Raw genomic sequence first — 19,911 nt, 5'->3', positions numbered from 1 at the left:
TTAATTTTTTAGTGGAAATAACTGTCTTGTTTTCTTTCCTATTTGTATTTGTTTTGAATAATCAAATACCTCACACTCATTAGGTTGCTGAGAGTACAAAGTCTAACATAGTATGAGTTGGCCAGAATATACGGCAATGGGAACTTTCTTGTCAGTATATAGCACTTAGGCAATATCTAGTAAAACTGGAGATGCACGTTGGAACCATGCCCTTCCTGGGTATATACCCCAAAGAAACTGTTGAATATATACTTAAAGATACCTGTACATGCAGAAATCTTTACAACAGCACTGTGTTAAATAGAAAGGGAGAGAGAAAAAGGAATTGACCTAGATGTCCATCAATAAGGGAATATATAAAAAACATAAAATGCTGTATTGAAACCTTAAGATAATCAATATAGTTAAATTGTAATCATCTAATCTAGAGCAGTATGGATAAATATAAAAGACATGTTTGGGCACACAAAAAATGTATCTGTACTATACAGTACAAAATTTAGAAATAGGCATACAATACTATGTATGTTGTTTATGAATATATACATATATAAGTAAATATAAAAACATGCCTGACATTAATAATCACCAAATTCAAGATAGGGATTAATTCTGGAGAAGGAAAGTCTTAAAAACTGTGCCTACATTTTCCTTCTCAAAAAAGATTTGATGTTAAGTATAACAAAATGTTAAGATTTAGCAAAACTGGATGGTAGGTAAACAGATATATATTATTTTCTGTGCTTTTCTGAGTATTTGAAATAACTTATTAGATATAAACTTATACATTTTAAAGATTGTAAAGCCATCCAAAGACAATTACTATTAACATTTCATTGAATATCCAAACTTCTTTCTAAGCATCCACATATGTGTACACACTTCTTTAAAATCAAAACAAATTTCATTTTTTTATTTGCTTTTTTACTTAATATGTTGTAGAAATCTTTTCATGGCTACATAAAGCCAAAAACAATATGACTGCATAATATTCCTTCACGTGACTGAATAATAATTTAACTTGTCCATCCTGGTGCACATTTAGTTTGTTTCTAATTGTTTGCACTTGTAAATAATATTGCAGCAAACATCCCAAATTTTTGACCCATTCTCTGATTATTTCCTTAGGGAAATTCCTAGGAATGGGAATTTGGGTCAAAGAATATGCATGTTTTAAAAGCCGAGCCTGAGTTTTGTTTGTTTTATAAGTAATAGCTTTATTGAGATATAAACCATATATAAAGTTCACCATTTTAAAGTATGTTCTTCAGTGGATTTTAGTATATTCACAGTTATGTAATAACGCCACTGTCTAATTCCAGAACATTTTCATCACTCCAAAAAGAAACCTCAAACCCATTAGCTCCCTAGTGTCCCCATCCCTAGAAAACCACTAGTCTATCCACTTTCTGTCTCTATGGACTTGCCTATTCCAGATAGTTCATATAAATGGAATATTACAACATGTGGTCTCTTATATCTACTGTCTTTCACTTAGCAAAATGTTTTCAAGTTTCTTCCACATTGTAGCATGCATCAGTCCTTCATTCCTTTTTGTTGCTGAATAATACTCCATTCTATGATATTCCACATTTTGTTTATTTTTCATAAATGAATAGTCATTTGGGTTATTTCTACTTTTTGGCTATTATGAATAATCATTCTTTGAACATTCATGTACAAGTTTTTGTAGAGCATATGTTTTCAGTTTTCTTGACTATGTACCTCTATAATGGAAGTACCAGGTCATGTGGTAACTCCATGTTTAACTTTTTGAAGAACCGCTATGCTGTTTGCAAAGGGGCTGCATCATTTTATATTCCCACCAACAATGCCTGGAGGGTCCAATTTCTCTGTATTTTCACCAACATGTGTTATTATCTGTCTTCAGGATTATAGTTATCCTAGTAGCTAATGAGATATCATGAAGTGGTATCTGACTGTGGGTTTGATTTGTATTTTCGTAATAACTAATAGTGTTGAGCATCTTTTCATGTGCTTATTGGCCATTATATATTTTCTTTGGAGGAATGGCTATCCATATCCTTTGTCCAGTTTTAAACTGGATTATTTGTGTTTTTATTGTTGATTTATAAGAGTTATTTATAGATTCTAAATACAACTCATATATCACATGGATGATTTGCAGATAATTTCTCCCATTTTATAAGGTCATGAAGATTTACTCCTTTGTTTTACCTAAGAGTCTTATAGGTTTAACACTTACATTGACGTCTATGATTAATTTTTAAGTTAGTTTTTTGTATATGGTACAAGGGAAGAATCCAACTTCATTTTTTTGTGTGTGGCTATCCAACTGTACCTGTGCCATTTGCTGAAGAGACTGTTCATGCCCCATTGAATAGTCTTGGTACCCTTATAGAGAATCAGTTGCTTGTAATAAATATAAGGGTTTATTTCTAGATTCTTAATTCTGTTCCATTGATCCTTATGTCTTTCCTTATGCCAGTATCATACAGCCTTCATTACTGTAACTTTGTAATTTTTAATTTTTTTATTAATGTATAGTTAAATTACAATGTTGTAATAAGTTTTGAGGGGCTTCCCTTATAGCTCAGTTGGTAAAGAATCTGCCTGCAATGCAGGAGACCCGGGTTCAATCCCTGGGTCAGGAAGATCCCCTGGAGAAGGAAATGACAGCTCACTCCAGTATTCTTGTCTGGAGAATCCCATGGACAGAGGAGCCTGGAAGGCTACAGTCCATGGGGTTGCAAAAGAGGGACACAACTTAGCGACTAAACCACCACCAATAAGTTTTGAAACTGGAAAAATGTGAATCTTCTCCCTTTGTTCTCTTTCAAGATTGTTTTGGCTATTTTGGAACTCTTGCATTTCAAGCCTAAGTTTCTAATCATTTTATTGTGTTAAAACCTATGAAAAAAATGAAAAGCAGAACCACTAATTAATGGTTTTGTGTAGTATGTGAAGTCAGTCTGTGAGTCTGACAGCTAAAATAAGATTGGATTGCCTTTCTTCATTCCAGTCTTCAGTCAGACCTTTTCACTGTGGGAAAAAATGGAAGCAACAAGAGTGAAGAAATGTCTTCTTGTGTTATTACTCTTTTGAGTTGTCAGATTGTTTTAGAGCAAAGAGAAGCAAATTCCAGAACTCGCAGTCTGTGCGGCCTCCTGACTACCTGAATGATATGTAAGCCTTCATATCACTCTCCCTTTGTGTTCAGAGGAAATTGATTTAAAATATAGCCTTTTCCCTACAGCAATAGCAGCCAAATGAAGAAGCGGCCAACTTCTGCGGTGGGCTACAAGAGGCCGATCAGCCAGTATGCTCGGGTTGCCATGGCAATGGGGTCCCACCCCAGGTACAGGGTAAGAAGCTGGGAAATAGAAAGGGTGGGTGGATGCTTGCAACTGCTGCTTCCTCTACCTGCCTCATCACCCTTGCTACTCCCATTATCTCCCCGAATGCCCAGAAGATGCTGGCCGTCAGGACCAGTGCTCACCTTTGGCCTCATATTCCCACCGCAGGCTGAGAACATCATGTTTCTGGAGTTGGATGTGTCTCCGCCAGCAGTCTTTGAGATGGAATTCTCTCATGACCAAGACCAAGACCCCCGTGCACTACACATGGAGAGGCTCATGCGGTTGGACAGCTTTCTGGAAAGACCTTCCACGTCTAAAGTCCGGAAGTCCAGATCCTGGTCAGTACCATCATGGTCAGGGTGGGCAATGGACTTAGCGTGGAAACCACAGTTGGTGAGGTGGGAGCTGGTGGATGTTGAGGAGGGTTGTGGTTGTACCCAAAGGGCGTGAAGGGAGACTGATAATTGGGGCTGCAGGGGCTGAGTTCCTACAGCGACAGGATGAGGGAAAGAAAAGTTCTTACTTTTTCTGTTTCCTGCACCCCCAACCCCCCAACCTCATCCACACCCCTGCAGGTGCCAGAGTCCTCAGCGGCCTCCACCTCCCACCGCACACGCCTCGCTGGCCGCCTCTGCTGCTCTGCGCCCCACGACAGTGCTCGACCACGAGTGACCACCTTCCGTCGGGCTTGCCCCGTCCCCCCCGCCCAGACCCCCAGGGACGGGGTGGCCAACCCTGGCTCATCTCGCTGCCGCTCGGTGTGCGTGCGTGCGTGTGCGTGTGTGGGCGCATGTGCGTGTGCGTATGTTGGGGGGGACCCCGGCAGGCGTGCCTCTGCCGGCTCTTAGCCTCCTTTATTTAATTAATGTTATTTATTCGTGGAACTCAATTCGTGTGGGAAAGGAGCCCTCGCCTGACCCTGCCGTGCTCACCGCCCAGCCACCTCCTCCTCTTGACTTTAGATCCCACCCCGCTGCCCCAGTCAGACCTCATTCTCCTTCTGGTCAGTTGTGCCCAGAAGGGAAGACGCAGGTGCCTGTGTGTATTTTTTTCTACCTGGCTTGTCCCGGAATCTGCCATCTCCTCCTGTGCCGCTGATGAGCAGCTGCTGAGCGCTTTCTGGGACTAGAGAAATACAAGATGTGTGCTGAGGACAGAAGACATCCATCTTGCTTATGGTGAGCGTGTGCTCCTGGCGGAGGGAGAGCCCCCCTCTCCGCTTTCCAGGCTTCAAACAGCCTCTTTCCGCTTCTCGGGCTCCTTATCAAGGACTCCAGTGACTCCATCCGCACAGCCCATGCTTTTCAGCTTTGGCAAGAACTCATGGCTTCCCGAACTGCTTCCTGCCCACCTTCCCAACTCGGGGAAGGGAACTGTGAACCGACCAGTCGCTGCCTCCTGGGGACCTCCGGGACATGGAACAGTAATGGAGACGGTGTGGACAGTCATCAAGGGACCGTCCATTTGTTTCCGTTCCCTCTGAGAAGTCATTTTGGCCGACAAGGAATCAGGCCAACTCTCCATCTTTGAGATGCTGCTTCTTCCAGCCCTCATCATTCCTTGCAGCTGCCTGTATCCCCACTACTAGTAGGAGGATCAGTGTCCTCCCTCTGGCTAAACAAAGGTACCGGAATTTGATGCTTCTCCCGGCTCATGGAGCACAGGAGATGGAGACCCAGGCACAACCCACCAACTCTGCCCATTGCCCCTGTCCCTGAATCACATTTGTTGGGCACTGTTTTGTTGACAAGACTGACCCTTCAGCATTGTGCAAATTGGTCCCTAAGGAAATCCTCTCACTTCCCTTTGTGACATCCCAAGATGTCTCTGGGTATCTCGGGTAAATTTCTACCAAAAAGAAAGATTAATTTTCATTGACTTACCTTTTAAGTGTATATTTTGGTGGAAGAGTGAAGAGGTAGTCATGAATGAAAACACATAGTTTGGGACTGCAAAACGACCTAATATGAAGTCTCCAGTTACTAGAATATGAGAAGTTTAGTCACTGGGGAAAGGCATGAAGCTGACAGGGCTGCCTGAAATTTGGTGTGTGGGAGGTGGCGGTGGGGATTGGCTACCTGGTTATTCTCTTTCCATCAGGAAATGAACCCTTCTTGCACACAGCTCAATTTCTGCTCTGAGGACCAAGCTGTGGTTTGGTTTACTTGAATGATGCTGTCATTGCTGCTGTAACTATGACACCAGGTGGTTGGGCCATTCATTTTCCACTGACTCCTGTCCTTCAGGGAAACAACATTTTTCATCAGAGCCCAGAAGATGGTTTGAGACAAGGGTTTCAGATCAGAGATTTGGCTATGGCTAGGACAGGAGTGGCGTGTAGAAATTTTCCAGGTGGCCTGGGCACAGAGGGACCTCCAGGCCTGTGTTGAGCAGCCTCTCCCACTGACCTCTTTCTTGTTTGTGGGTGAAGCCTCACATGTTATCCTTGTTCATCACTTGGACACATCAACTCTGCATTGTCTGCTCACTTGACCCTCACAGTCTTATAGCACAATGTACCCAACTTCCCCACCCCCAGTCGGAGGGCTGGGCCCAAGGTGTGGTCAGAGGAGGAGCTCCTGCCTGCAGTTTTGTGTATGTGTGTGTGTGTGTGCGTGTGTTTGTGTGTGTGTGCGTTTACCTCCACAGGGGACACTTTACACTCCGTGTAAGATATGCTGGGAACAGGGCCACCGGGGTGGCTGGATCTCAGTCTCTCTGTCTCTTTCTCTTCTTTTCCTTTTGATGTATCCAACACTTGGTTGACAAAGTAAGGGCCTTGATTAGGACCAAATTTCCATGTCTGTTGCTATGGTCTTTATTTAGGACAGCGATTAACAATGCAGTGGCCCGTTCTTTTCACTCTATACAGTTGACGATACAGGACATATGTAATATATAAATATATATATAAAACATTACCCTCTGTCTCCTTGGCTTAGGATGAGATCTCTCTGTCAAGCTGAAATGCACCTGCAGCTCAGTGCTGCCAGCAGCCTGCAGGCCCCAGCCCTGTTCAAATTAACACAGTCGATAATAAAGGAATGAGTATCGTTACAAAGTTGCTTGCCTGCCTTCTCTTCCTTGACTCTTTCTACGTTTCTTTTTTATGGTCTCCCTTCTTTCTCTTCCTTGGTTTTTTCCCAGAGGGGTTCAAGAGTATTTGGAGCCCAGCAGGAGTGATCAGCACCTGGGAACACTGGCTACTTCATAACAGGGGCTCCATCTGAGCAGTGGGGCCAAAGGGACGGGTCGGGCTCTAGGCTGAAGCCTGTGCCTGAGTTATGGCAGCAGCTGTTCGTGTTCTAGGCTAGCAGTCCCCTCCCAGTTCATTTCGAGTATGAGCAGATTTCAGAACTGCCTAGATGCTGTCCACATTAGCTGTCAGTATCATTTCACAGCTCTGCCCCTTCTGTTTCTCTGTTTATCAGCCAAGAGAGATTAAAACAGGCAATAATGTGGGAAAAGCACACCCGTATGCCTGGCACATGGTGGGTACTGAATTAAAATAATTAAAAACTAGCTTTCCCTCACCCTGTCTTCCCAGGGCCTCTTTTCCTCCCTCTGAGTTCGTCTGCTGGCTCCCTGTAGTGTGGCAGTCTTATAGGAAATGAGAAGTAGTTGCTGCTAAAAAATGTAAAGCCCAGGGAGTTGCCTGGCAGTCCAGTGGTGGGGCCCAGGTTAGATCACTGGCCAGGGAACTAAGATCCCACAGGCCCCATGGCACAGCAAAAATAAAATGGTGACACTGATGGTTTCCTGCAGGGGCCTCCTTCCTTTGCACTGGGCTCCAGCCCTGAGATCTAAGGGGGTTCTAGGGCTCTGCTGCTTTAGGGATTTGTCAGGTATTTTTAGGTATCAATAATTTGCTATCATGCTAAGTTGCTTCAGTAGTGTCTGACTCTGTGACCCTATGGACTGTATCCCCCCAGGCTCCTCTGTCCAAGAGGTATGGACTGTAGCCCGCCGGGCTCATCTGTCCAAGGCATTCTCCAGGCAAGAATACTGGAGCGGGTTGCCATGACCTCCTCCAAAGGATCTTGCTGACCCAGGGATCGAATCAGCGTCTCTTATGTCTCCTGCATTGACAGGCAGGTTCTTTACCACTGGTGCCACCACCTGGGAAGCCCAATCTTTATACATCTATTGTTCTCCCAGGTAGGAGTTATTGTCCCTAGTTTACAGGTGAGATATATGGAAACTAACTAACTTGGCTAAAGATGTGGGCTTAGTGATGAGGCTGTGAAGCCTGTAATTTTTGATTCTGTGCCTCATCTCATTAGCTCATCTGCACCTCGGAACTGATAGGCACCCTACATGTTCTACAAGTAGTGCAAGCCTGGGACAAAAGGGAAGAGTGGTGGGAATAAACCAAATCTCCAGACCCTTATCCTTGAGATCCTGTTTTAAAGCCACTCATTCCTCCTATTAGCTGTGGGCTCACTTGAGTGGCTGAGTTAGGTGGTTCCAGAACTCCAGTGAAACAGCCAGAGGGCAGAAGCTTACCCTTGGCTGGAGTCTCTTGGAGACAGCTTTGTTGTTGATAAGGCAACTGCCAGGTTTCTCTTCTTCCTTCATGGCTGGGCACCTGATCTCCACAGAGTCACTTCTTTGTGTTTTCAGTTGCCTAAGGCTGAGTGTGTGTTAATTAGAACTCTTCCCCACAACTAAAGATTCACTTAAGCTGGCCTGAACAAAATAAGGACGCTCAGAAGCATGCTGTGGACCCCCAAGGGCAAGGACGGACTAGTTCTCAGGAATAACCCAGTACCAGGGGCTCAGACCCCACAGGGACCCTCTCTATCTCACTGCACTTCTGTCCGTGTGAGGTGCATGATCTCCTCAGCTGCTCCAGGCCGGGACTTAGGAAATACATCTGCCAACAGCTGTGTTTACATGACTTAATCATTCAGAGAGACTTAGAAGTCCCAGTGCCAACTTCCTGGGAATGTGATTCCAATTCAGTGGTTTAGGTCCGATAGATGGGAACATGATATATGAATGTGACCTCCAAGAGTCCTAGTTCTGTAACCACACGTACATGGGGTGATGATGGTAGAAACATATTCCTCACAAATGTTGGCGGGGGTAGCAGTCAGGGTGGAGTATGCTCCGGGCAGTCAACAAAACAGATGTTCACAACCAGTGTATCCATCACACAGAATGGCTTAAGAAAAATTTGCTCTGGGATCATCTTTTTCTTCTTTTTCCTGTCTATTTTTCTTATAACCTGCACTAAAATTACCACCCTCAGAGATTCTGCCTTATTACCTCTAGGATAGATCTATATGGTGGACACTGCAGTTTGCCTTTCCAATATCCATTCTTCCCTTCTTCTTTACTTACACAATAATTTTGTTCAAGGAGGGCAGTGCATCTAACTGAAAATACTCATATTCTCAGACTCTGTGCAGCGATGACACCCCTAGGGCATGGTTTTGGCCAAGGAGATGTAAGTGGAAGTCAGCTAGAGATTTCTGGAAATGTTTTTGTTTTTCCTGAACACCGAGTTTTCCTCTTCCTGCCTAGAATTCAAACACACCTCCTGAAGTACATTCTTCACTGAAAAAAAAAAACATTTATTGAGCACCTGTGACCCTTGTATTCTAAGTTCTGTTCCAAGTGCTTGGTGTACATCAGTGAACAGGGCAGACAGAAGCCCCTGTCTTCATGGTGCTTAACTCTAGGATGGGGAGAAAGACACAAACAAGAAAAACCTCTTGTAGGTTCGGGTGATATGTGTGACCACGAAAAAGCAGAGAAAGGAGACGGGGAGCTCTAGGTACTGATGGCAGTGGTAATGGAGGTGGTGATGGTGGGTTGTAGCCATTCCCTTAGTCACTTACTAAGAAGGTGACATTGGAATAGAGTCTTGAAAGACACAAGGAAGTGGAGTCCAGGAGAGAGAAAGCAAATGCAAACTTCATAGATGAAAGTGTGTCAGACTTGTTCAAGGAGCAGCAGCCACATTGCAACCTTGAGGCAACAAGCAAAACAAGTAAAGATTTATGGAGTGGAGAGACCATGAGACCAAGTCCTTGGGTGGCGGGGGAGGACAGGGGGTTGTGCTGCTGCACCAGCTTGAGTCTGTCTACTTCTAGACTTCTAATGGTGCCAGACAAACCCCCAGAGGTTTAAGCCAGTGTTAGGTGGATTTGCCAGGGATCTGCTTGTGAGAAAAGCACCTCCAACTGATTCCAGTGAAAACTCACTCAAGTCCGAGAAAGGTGGCTGAAGCCATTTGTGATTCTGAGTCATGCGTGGGGCTGCCCTTCAAGCACCACGTCCACCTGCCTGCATAAACACCAGAACTGCCCTTGAGGGTGGTAAAGGCAAAGGACATAGAGGGCACTTCAGAGCCCCTGTGCTCAACCACATGCCCCCTCTTCCAAACCAGTGGAGTGAGGTGGTGAGGGGCTGCTACCTTGTTTGGGCTAGAAGACCAAAGTGATTATTTGTTAATATCCAAAACTCCCTTTTTGCAATATTGAAGGAAATGGCAACCCTCTCCAGTGTTCTTGCCTGGAGAATCTCAGGGACGGGGGAGCCTGGTGGGCTGCCGTCCATGGGGTCGCACAGAATTGGACATGACTGAAGTGACTTAGCAGCAGCAGCAGCACACCCAGAAAAGGAAAGTAATTTCCCCAAAGTCACATGAATGGTGTGCAAGCTGGGCCTGGGGAGCATAAGGACTTGTTTTCTAGACACACTATGTTTTTTTGTGTTCTTAAAAAATAATTTAAAACTTGTAGAAAAGTTGTAAGAATCACACTAAGAACTTCCCTATACTCTTAGCAATGGCAACCCACTCCAGTACTCTTGCCCGGAAAATCCCATGGACAGAAGAGCTTGGTAGGCTGCAGTCCATGGGGTTGCTAAGAGTCGGACACAACTGAGTGTCTTCACTTTCACTTTTCACTTTCATGCATTGGAGAAGGAAATGGCAACCCACTCCAGTGTTGTTGACTGGAGAATCCCAGGGACGGGGGAGCCTGGTGGGCTGCCGTCTCTGGGGTTGCACAGAGTCGGACACAACTGAAGCGACTTAGCAGCAGCAGCAGCAGCATATTCTTGGCCCAGAGATCCTGTTCGAATTTTGCCAGCTGTCCCAAGAATGACCTTTATAGCAAAAGGATCCAATCCAGGATCATGTGTTGTATTTAACTGTCATGTCTCTTTAGTCTTCTTCTTGATCTTTACACCTACCTTAATGTTCTTGAATGTTGCAGGCCAGTCAATTTGTAGACTGTCCCTCAATTCAGATTTGTCTGAAATCTCCCTTGATTAGAGTCAGGTGATGCACAGAAGTGATGCTGTGGTCCTTTCATTGTATCCCATCAGATGGAACATGATAACATTGCTTTGTCCTGTACTGATAATGTTCAGTTTGATCACTTATTAAGGTGGTGTCTGCCAGGCTTCTCTACTGTAAAGCAGTCACCCTTTATCCATTTGTAAGTAATAAGCATCTTGGGAGGAGGTACTGTGAAGTTATGTAAACATTCCACTGCTCTAAATTTCACCCATGGTTTTAATATCCATTGATAATTTCCTGCTTGAATGAACTATTGTTATATGGTTGACAAACAGTGGCCTTAAAATTCCATTATTTTTCCTATATTTATTAGTTGACATTAATGTGTTAGAAATTTGCTTTCTCTTCTCCTTATCTGGTTTTTGCTTATTTATATCAGTATGGACTCATGGATTCTTTTGATATTCATAGAATTGTAATCCATCATTACTATGAGTTTCTTTTTTTTTTTTTTACTGTGAGTTGTTTTGACACTCAGATTATCCCAGATTTGATCAGTGGCAGTGCCATCAAGCTGGCTTCTGTGTCCTTTTGAAATTAATGTTCCTGTTATATATATATTTAAATTTCTTTATTTATTTAGCTGTGTAGGGTTTTAGTTGCAGCCTGTGAGCTTAGTTGCCCTGAAGCATATGGGATCTTAGTCTCCCTAATCAGGGGTCAAACCTGCATTCCTTGTATTGGAAGGCAGATTCTTACCCACTGGACCACCAGGGAGTCCCAAATGTTCTCACTATGTTTTAATACATCCTTTCAGTTCAGTTCAGTCGCTCAGTCGTGTCCGACTCTTTGAGACCCCATGAACCACAGCATGCCAGGCCTCCTTGTCCATCACCAACTGCCGGAGTCCGCCCAAACCTATGTCCATTGTGTTGGTGATGCCATCCAACCATCTCATTCTCTGTGGTCCCCTTCTCCTCCTGCCCGCAATCTTTCCCAGCATCAGGGTCTTTTCAAATGAGTCAGCTCTTCTCATCATGTGGCCAAAGTATTGGAGTTTCAGCTTCAACACCAGTCCTTCCAATGAACACCCAGGACTGATCTCCTTTAGGATGGACTGGTTGGATCTCCTTGCAGTCCAAGGGAATCTCAAGAGTTTTCTTCAACACCACAATTCAAAAGTATGAATTCTTCGGTGCTCAACCTTCTTCACAGTCCAACTCTCACATCCATTCATGACCACTGGAAAAACCATAGCCTTGACTAGATGGACCTTTGTTGACAAAGTAATGTCTCTGCTTTTTAATATGCTGTATAGGTTGGTCATAACTTTCCTTCCAAGGACTAAGCGTCTTTTAATTTCATGGCTGCAGTCACCATCTGCAGTGATTTTGGAGCCCCACAAAATAAAGTCAGCCACTGTTTCCACTGTTTTCCCATCTATTTGCCATGAAGTGATGGGACTGGATGCCATGATCTTAGTTTTCTGAATGTGAGCTTTAAGCCAACTTTTTCCACTCTCCTCTTTCACCACAGCGGTAAAGAATCTGCCTGCAATGCAGGAGCCACAGGAGACTCAGGTTCGATCCCTGGGTCAGGAAGATTCCCTGGAGAGGGAAATGGCAACCCATTCCAGTATACTTGCCTGGAGAATCCTATGTTCAGGGGAGCCTGGTGGGTTATAGTCCACGGGCTCACAAAGAATCGGACATGACTGAGCAACTTGTCACATAGCACACGGGGCTGCCACCCTGCTCAGCTGTCCTTTTCACATGAGTACCAATATCTCTGGGAGGCCATGGTCTGCATAGCCATGTTTAATGACCAGATTGTGAAGGAGGGAGGCAGAAGAGGATGGAACTGGATGGTGTGGAGGGAGAGGGAGACACATTATATTTGAATCAAAAACCTTCCAGTACTTTATATTTTAGAACTAACACCCAAAAAAGATGTCCTTAGGATTACCAGATCAGATCAGTCGCTCAGTTGTGTCCGACTCTTTGCAACCCCGTGAATTGCAGCACGCCAGGCCTCCCTGTCCATCACCAACTCCTGGAATTCACTCAGACTCATGTCCATCGAGTCAGTGATGCCATCCAGCCATCTCATCCTCTGTCGTCCCCTTCTCCTCTTGCCCCCAATCCCTCCCAGCATCAGAGTGTTTTCCAATGAGTCAACTTTTCGCATGAGGTGGCCAAAGTACTGGAGTTTCAGCTTTAGCATCATTCCTTCCAAAGAAATCCCAGGGCTGATCTCCTTCAGAATGGACTGGTTGGATCTCCTTGCAGTCCAAGGGACTCTCAAGAGTCTTCTCCAACACCACAGTTCAAAAGCATCAATTCTTCGGCGCTCAGCCTTCTTCACAGTCCAACTCTCACATCCATACATGACCACAGGAAAAACCATAGCCTTGACTAGACGAACCTTTGTTGGCAAAGTAATGTCTCTGCTTTTGAATATGCTATCTAGGTTGATCATAACTTTCCGTCCAAGGAGTAAGCGTCTTTTAATTTCACGGCTGCAGTCACCATCTGTAGTGATTTTGGAGCCCCCAAAAATAAAGTCTGACACTGTTTCCACTGTTTCCCCATCTATTTCCCATGAAATGATGGGACCGGATGCCATGATCTTCGTTTTCTGAATGTTGAGCTTGAAGCCAACTTTTTCACTCTCCACTTTCACTTTCATCAAGAGGCTTTTTAGTTCCTCTTCACTTTCTGCCATAAGGGTGGTGTCATCCGCATATCTGAGGTTATTGATATTTCTCCCGGCAATCTTGATTCCAGCTTGGGTTTCTTCCAGTCCAGCGTTTCTCATGATGTACTCTGCATATAAGTTAAATAAACAGGGTGACAATATACAGCCTTGACGTACTCCTTTTCTTATTTGGAACCAGTCTGTTGTTCCATGTCCAGTTCTAACTGTTGCTTCCTGACCTGCATACAGATTTCTCAAGAGGCAGATCAGGTGGTCTGGTATTCCCATCTCTTTCAGAATTTTCCACAGTTTATTGTGATCCACACAGTCAAAGGCTTTGGCACAGTCAATAAAGCAGAAATAGATGTTTTTCTGGAACTCTCTTGCTTTTTCCATGATCCAGCAGATGTTGTCAATTTGATGTCTGGTTCCTCTGCCTTTTCTAAAACCAGCTTGAACATCAGGAAGTTCACGGTTCACATATTGCTGAAGCCTGGCTTGGAGAATTTTGAGCATTACTTTACTAGCGTGTGAGATGAGTGCAACTGTGCAGTAGTTTGAGCATTCTTTGGCATTGCCTGTCTTTGGGATTGGAATGAAAACTGACCTTTTCCAGTCCTGTGGCCACTGCTGAGTTTTCCAAATTTGCTGGCATATTGAGTGCAGCACTTTCACAGCATCATCTTTCAGGATTTGGAATAGTTCAACTGGAATTCCATCACCTCCACTCGCTTTGTTCGTAGTGATAGCAAGTCAAGAAGGACCTGGAGTAACAGGCAAATTTGGCCTTGGAATACAGAATGAAGCAGGGCAAAGACTAATAGAGTTTTGCCAAGAAAATACACTGGTCATAACAAACACCCTCTTCCAACAACACAAGAGAAGACTCTATACATGGACATCACCAGATGGTCAATACTGAAATCAGATTGATTTTATTCTTTGCAGCCAAAGATAGAGAAGCTCTATACAGTCAGCAAAAACAAGACCAGGAACTGACTGTGGCTCAGATCATGAACTCCTTATTGCCAAATTCAGACTTAAATTGAAGAAGTAGGGAAAACCACTAGACCATTCAGGTATGACCTAAATCAAATCCCTTAGGATTATACAGTGGAAGAGAGAAATAGATTTAAGGGCCTAGATCTGATAGATAGAGTGCCTGAGGAACTATGGAATGAGGTTCATGACATTGTACAGGAGACAGGGATCAAGACCATCCCCATGGAAAAGGAATGCAAAAAGGCAAAATGGCTGTCTGGGGAGGCCTTACAAATAGCTGTGAAAAGAAGAGAAGCGAAAAGCAAAGGAGAAAAGGAAAGATATAAGCATCTGAATGCAGAGTTCCAAAGAATAACAAGAAGAGATAAGAAAGCTTTCTTCAGCGATCAGTGCAAAGAAATAGAGGAAAACAACAGAATGGGAAAGACTAGGAATCTCTTCAAGAAAATTAGAGATACCAAAGGAACATTTCATGCAAAGATGGGCTCGATAAAGGACAGAAATGGTATGGACATAACAGAAGCAGAAGATATTAAGAAGAGATGGCAAGAATACACAGAAGAACTGTACAAAAAAGATCTTCACGACCCAGATAATCATGATGGTGTGATCACTGACCTAGAGCCAGACATCCTGGAATGTGAAGTCAAGTGGACCTTAGAAAGCATCACTACAAACAAAGCTAGTGGAGGTGATGGAATTCCAGTTGAGCTATTCCAAATCCTGAAAGATGATGCTGTGAAAGTGCTACACTCAGTATGCCAGCAAATTTGGAAAACTCAGCAGTGGCCACAGGACTGGAAAAGGTCAGTTTTCATTCCAATCCCAAAGAGAGGCAATGCCAAAGAATGCTCAAACTACTGCACAATTGCACTCATCTCACACGCTAGTAAAGTAATGCTCAAAATTCTCCAAGCCAGGCTTCAGCAATATGTGAACTGTGAACTTCCTGATGTTCAAGCTGGTTTTAGAAAAGGCAGAGGAACCAGACATCAAATTGCCAACATCCACTGGATCATAGAAAAAGAGATTCATGGGGTCGCAAAGAGTCGGACACGACTGAGCACTGGGCCTCATGGGTGAATTGGCTGTAGCAGGGCCCCTCTCCTGTATGCCCCTAGTCAAGTCATCCAACTCCCTGGGTCATCTAAAATAATGGCTTTTACCCCCTCACCAGCAGTTACTCATGGTAAGAGACACTCTAGAATTTAGAAAGAATAAAGAGCCCTGTAAGTGTAAGGGGTTATTATTATGGTTGTATCAGGATATTAGATTAGCTGCTTAAAAGGGCATCCCAAATAACCGGGGTTTAAAAAGACAGTTTGATCACTCTCCCATATGGTTATATTGGTATAAGTGGACCTGGGCTGGTTTGCTGACTGATAGGGCTATTCCATGGGATTAGAAACCTACGTTCTTTCCTCCTTGTTGATTCAACATCTTTAGAGCGTTATTCTTGTCCACAGGGCCAAGACACTCATCACTACATCTGTGTTCCAGTCCCTGGAAAGGGAAAAAAGGAGGAGTAGAGGGCATGTCCCGATCCTTAGTGGGACCTGGAAGTTGCATAATCCCATTGGCCAGAACTTTGTCATGCTCACCTTCAAGGTGGGAGTCTGGGTCTTTATTCTGGGTTGCTAATAATCAGAGATTTTATTATGGCACAACTGTGTGGACTGGCCCTGTTCCTGGTCACAAGGTGAGCCCTGTATTCTCCGGATTCCTGCAAATTCCAGATGTGTGTTTCTGTCATGGACAACAGAGCCAAGATTTGCAGGACTTGGACCTTATACAGTTTTGGGGAGAGAAAGGAGAGCTCTAACCAAGAAAAAAGCACAAAGTTAGCTACAGAAGTGAATAGGCAGAATGAAAACACATAGCACTAATTATACAATTTAAAAGCTGGCAAATATCGTATCACAAAATTCAGAAAAATAGTATGTTATGCTTAATGTTTAAAAATCTGACAGACTTCTCTAAAGCTTTTTCCCTGCATTTTCTGACTGTGCACTTTTTGGATGCATCTGAATAACTTTGCAATATTTTCTTTGCAGTAACCATAACTTTGCAATATTTTCTAGCCAAAAAAGCATACAAAAACCCCAGGTGCATAATTAATTCAGTGTCTCTTTTAAAATGGTTGACTGAAATTTTAAAAATATTTTTATTGAGAGTTTAGAAAAGTTTCTTTCTGCTTCACTTCATTATTGGTGCATCCATGCTAACTTCAGCGGTGCTGAACTCGTTGCGACCCTATGGTTTGTAGCCCACCAAGCTCCTCTGTCCATGGGATTCTCCAGGCAAGAATATTGGAGTGGGTTGCCATACTCTCCTCCAGGGGATCTTCCAGACCCAGGGATGGAATCTGAATCTGCCTCCTGTGTTAGTAGGCGGGTTCTTTACCATTAGTGTCACCTGGGGAAGCTGTCATATATTATTTTAGAATTATGACTAAATTTGGGAAAACCTCTATCAAATTTCTTTCATATATGTGCTACCGGATTTCAGGACATTTCAAGTTATTGGTATATGTGTACAATAACTAATCTTAGATACTGTTTGAAATAATAATGCTCATTGACCAGTTTGTTGATGATATCCTAACTGTAATGGTTTATTATTAATTTTTTATATCTTCATATGTCAGCATTGGGGGGATGCAGAAAACATACAACATACACACAGATGTATTAGCTGTTTTAGTACTGCTGCAAGACTGTGTCTGTAAACACAAGAATTCTAATAAATTCTCTTTTGCACAACTTCCATCAAAAAGAGGAAAATGAATTGTGTGTTTATGATTAGAAACACTATGTTATGTATATTCCTGACAGGAGGGAATTTTCATTTTGATCAAGGATTGATGAGAACCAAATCATCTGCTTATACTATTTTGCATGTCTTAAAACTGGAAGAATTTTCTACAGACGAGCTTTTGGCTGGGTAAATTTCAGACCTTGTCTCTCCTTCACTATCCACCTATGTCTGGTGCCAGGCACCGGAGGAATCATTGTTACCAGTTAACGGTCTCTGGCCCTGCACTTTAATATTTTGTCACCTGAGTGAGTGGGCAGAGTGAGTCATGAGAGGACTCTTGGCAGGTCTTCCTACCCTATGTCAGATAGCAATATTCGTCTATACATTTAGACTGTGCACCACATAAATATATCCCATTGAACCAAGCTAAATATGCCCCCAACTCAACTTCCTTTTAGTTAGATCTAAAATATACATGTAGCCATGTCTTGAGGGTGTCAGGGAATTAGGAGTGGAGACAGTGGTTTTAAGTGACCACAGTAAAAATATCTTACTTTTAGAATTCTTTTCCAATTTTATTTAATTAATTTTGGCAGAGGGGCTTGCGGGATCTTAATTCCCTGACCGGGGATTGAACCCAGGCCATGGCAATGAAAGAAAGTGCCAAGTCCTAACCACAGGACCACCAGGGAATGTCCCCAGTTTTATTGAGATATAATTGACATATAGCACTGTATAAGTTTAAGGTATATAGCCTGATTATTTTATTCACATCCATCATGAAATGATTTCTACAGTAAGTTTAGTGAACATCACCTCTTATAGATAAAAAATTGAAAAAATAGAAAAAAAATATTTTTTTTCTTGTGATGAGTATTCTTAAGATTTAGTCTTTATGGGCTTCCTTGGTAGCTCAGTTGGTAAAGAATCTGCCTGCAATGCAGGAGATCCAAGTTCGATTCCTTGGTCAGGAAGACCCACTGGAGAAGGGATAGGTTACCCCCTCCAGTATTCTTGAGCTTCCCTTGAGGCTCAGCTGGTGAAGAATTTGCCTGCAATGCAGAAGAACTGGGTTTGATCCCTGGGTTGGGAAGATCCCTTGGAGAAGGAAAAGGCTACCCACTCCAGTATTCTGGCCTAGAGAATTCCATGTACTGTATAGTCCATGGAGTCACAAAGAGTCAGACATGACTGAGTAACTTTTACTTTCACTCTCTTAAAAACTTTCATATATAATGTACAACAGTGTTAATTATATTTATCCTTAGTTCTTACTTATCTTCTAACTGGAAGTTTGTACCTTTTGACTGCCTTTATCCAATCTGGTTCTCCCTGACTTCCCCACCCCTTTACAACATGTAACCACAAATCTGTTCTGTTTTTCTAGGAGTTTGTTGGTTTCCTCCTTTTGTAGGATAAGTGACCTACCACACAGTATAAGTGACCTACCACATGTTACTTTCTGGTACGTAGCACAGTGATTCGATATTTCTCTACATTGCAAAATGGTCACCACAATAAGTCTAGTTACCATTTACTTTTATAATTTTTTAAAGAAACATGTGACTATATGATTACATTGTCAGGGCCCCTCATTGGCCCCTGCAAGCAGGGTTTCCTGGGGTTAAAGCTTCCAAATGCACTGGTCATAACAAACACCCTCTTCCAACAACACAAGAGAAGACTCTATACATGAACATCACCAGATGGTCAATACTGAAATCAGATTGATTATATTCTTTGCAGCCAAAGATGGAGAAGCTCTATACAGTCAGCAAAAACAAGACCAGGAGCTGACTGTGGCTCAGACCATAAACTCCTTATTGCCAAATTCAGACTTAAATTGAAGAAGTAGGGAAAACCGCTACACCATTCAGGTATGACATAAATCAAATCCCTTATGATTATTCAGTGGAAGAGAGAAATAGATTTAAGGGCCTAGATCTGATAGATAGAATGCCTGATGAACTATGGAATGAGGTTCGTGACATTGCACAGGAGACAGGGATCAAGACCATCCCCATGGAAAAGAAATGCAAAAAAGCAAAATGGCTGTCTGGGGAGGCCTTACAAATAGCTGTGAAAAGAAGAGAAGCGAAAAGCAAAGGAGAAAAGGAAAGATATAAACATCTGAATGCAGAGTTCCAAAGAATAGCAAGAAGAGATAAGAAAGCCTTCTTCAGTGATCAATGCAAAGAAATAGAGGAAAACAACAGAATGGGTAAGACTAGAGATCTCTTCAAGAAAATCAGAGATACCAAAGGAACATTTCATGCAAAGATGGGCTCGATAAAGGACAGAAATGGTATGGACATAACAGAAGCAGAAGATATTAAGAAGAGATGGCAAGAATACACAGAAGAACTGTACAAAAAAGATCTTCACGACCCAGATAATCACGATGGTGTGATCACTGACCTAGAGCCAGACATCCTGGAATGTGAAGTCAAGTGGACCTTAGAAAGCATCACTACAAACAAAGCTAGTGGAGGTGATGGAATTCCAGTTGAGCTATTCCAAATCCTGAAAGATGATGCTGTGAAAGTGCTACACTCAGTATGCCAGCAAATTTGGAAAAGTCAGCAGTGGCCACAGGACTGGAAAAGGTCAGTTTTCATTCCAATCCCAAAGAAAGGCAATGCCAAAGAATGCTCAAACTACCGCACAATTGTACTCACATCACACGCTAGTAAAGTAATGCTCAAAATTCTCCAAGCTAGGCTTCAGCAATATGTGAACCGTGAACTTCCTGATGTTCAAGCTGGTTTTAGAAAAGGCAGAAGAACCAGACATCAAATTGACAACATCCGCTGGATCATGGAAAAAGCAAGAGAGTTCCAGAAAAACATCTATTTCTGC

At 43.0% G+C, this 19,911-nt stretch overlaps 1 protein-coding gene across 1 annotated transcript in view; it reads left to right on the top strand.

Annotated features, from left to right (window-relative positions):
• KIF3C (kinesin family member 3C) overlaps window positions 1-6,402 on the top strand; it is a 36,228-nt gene extending 29,826 nt beyond the window's left edge. Inside the window, exons 7-9 of the mRNA XM_086325924.1 lie at window positions 3,239-3,347; window positions 3,507-3,679; window positions 3,917-6,402. Coding sequence (XP_086182050.1) covers window positions 3,239-3,347; window positions 3,507-3,679; window positions 3,917-4,013 — 379 coding nt within the window. The 3' untranslated portion in view covers window positions 4,014-6,402. The remainder of the gene's footprint in view (window positions 1-3,238; window positions 3,348-3,506; window positions 3,680-3,916) is intronic.
• Window positions 6,403-19,911: the final 13,509 nt, after the last annotated feature.

This window comes from Bos grunniens, chromosome 11, assembly GCF_055505025.1.
Source record: "Bos grunniens cultivar Pamir isolate PY7600 chromosome 11, Bosgru_T2T1.0, whole genome shotgun sequence".
Taxonomy (NCBI): Eukaryota; Metazoa; Chordata; class Mammalia; order Artiodactyla; family Bovidae; genus Bos; species Bos grunniens.
This window is presented reverse-complemented; position numbering and strand designations above follow the sequence as displayed.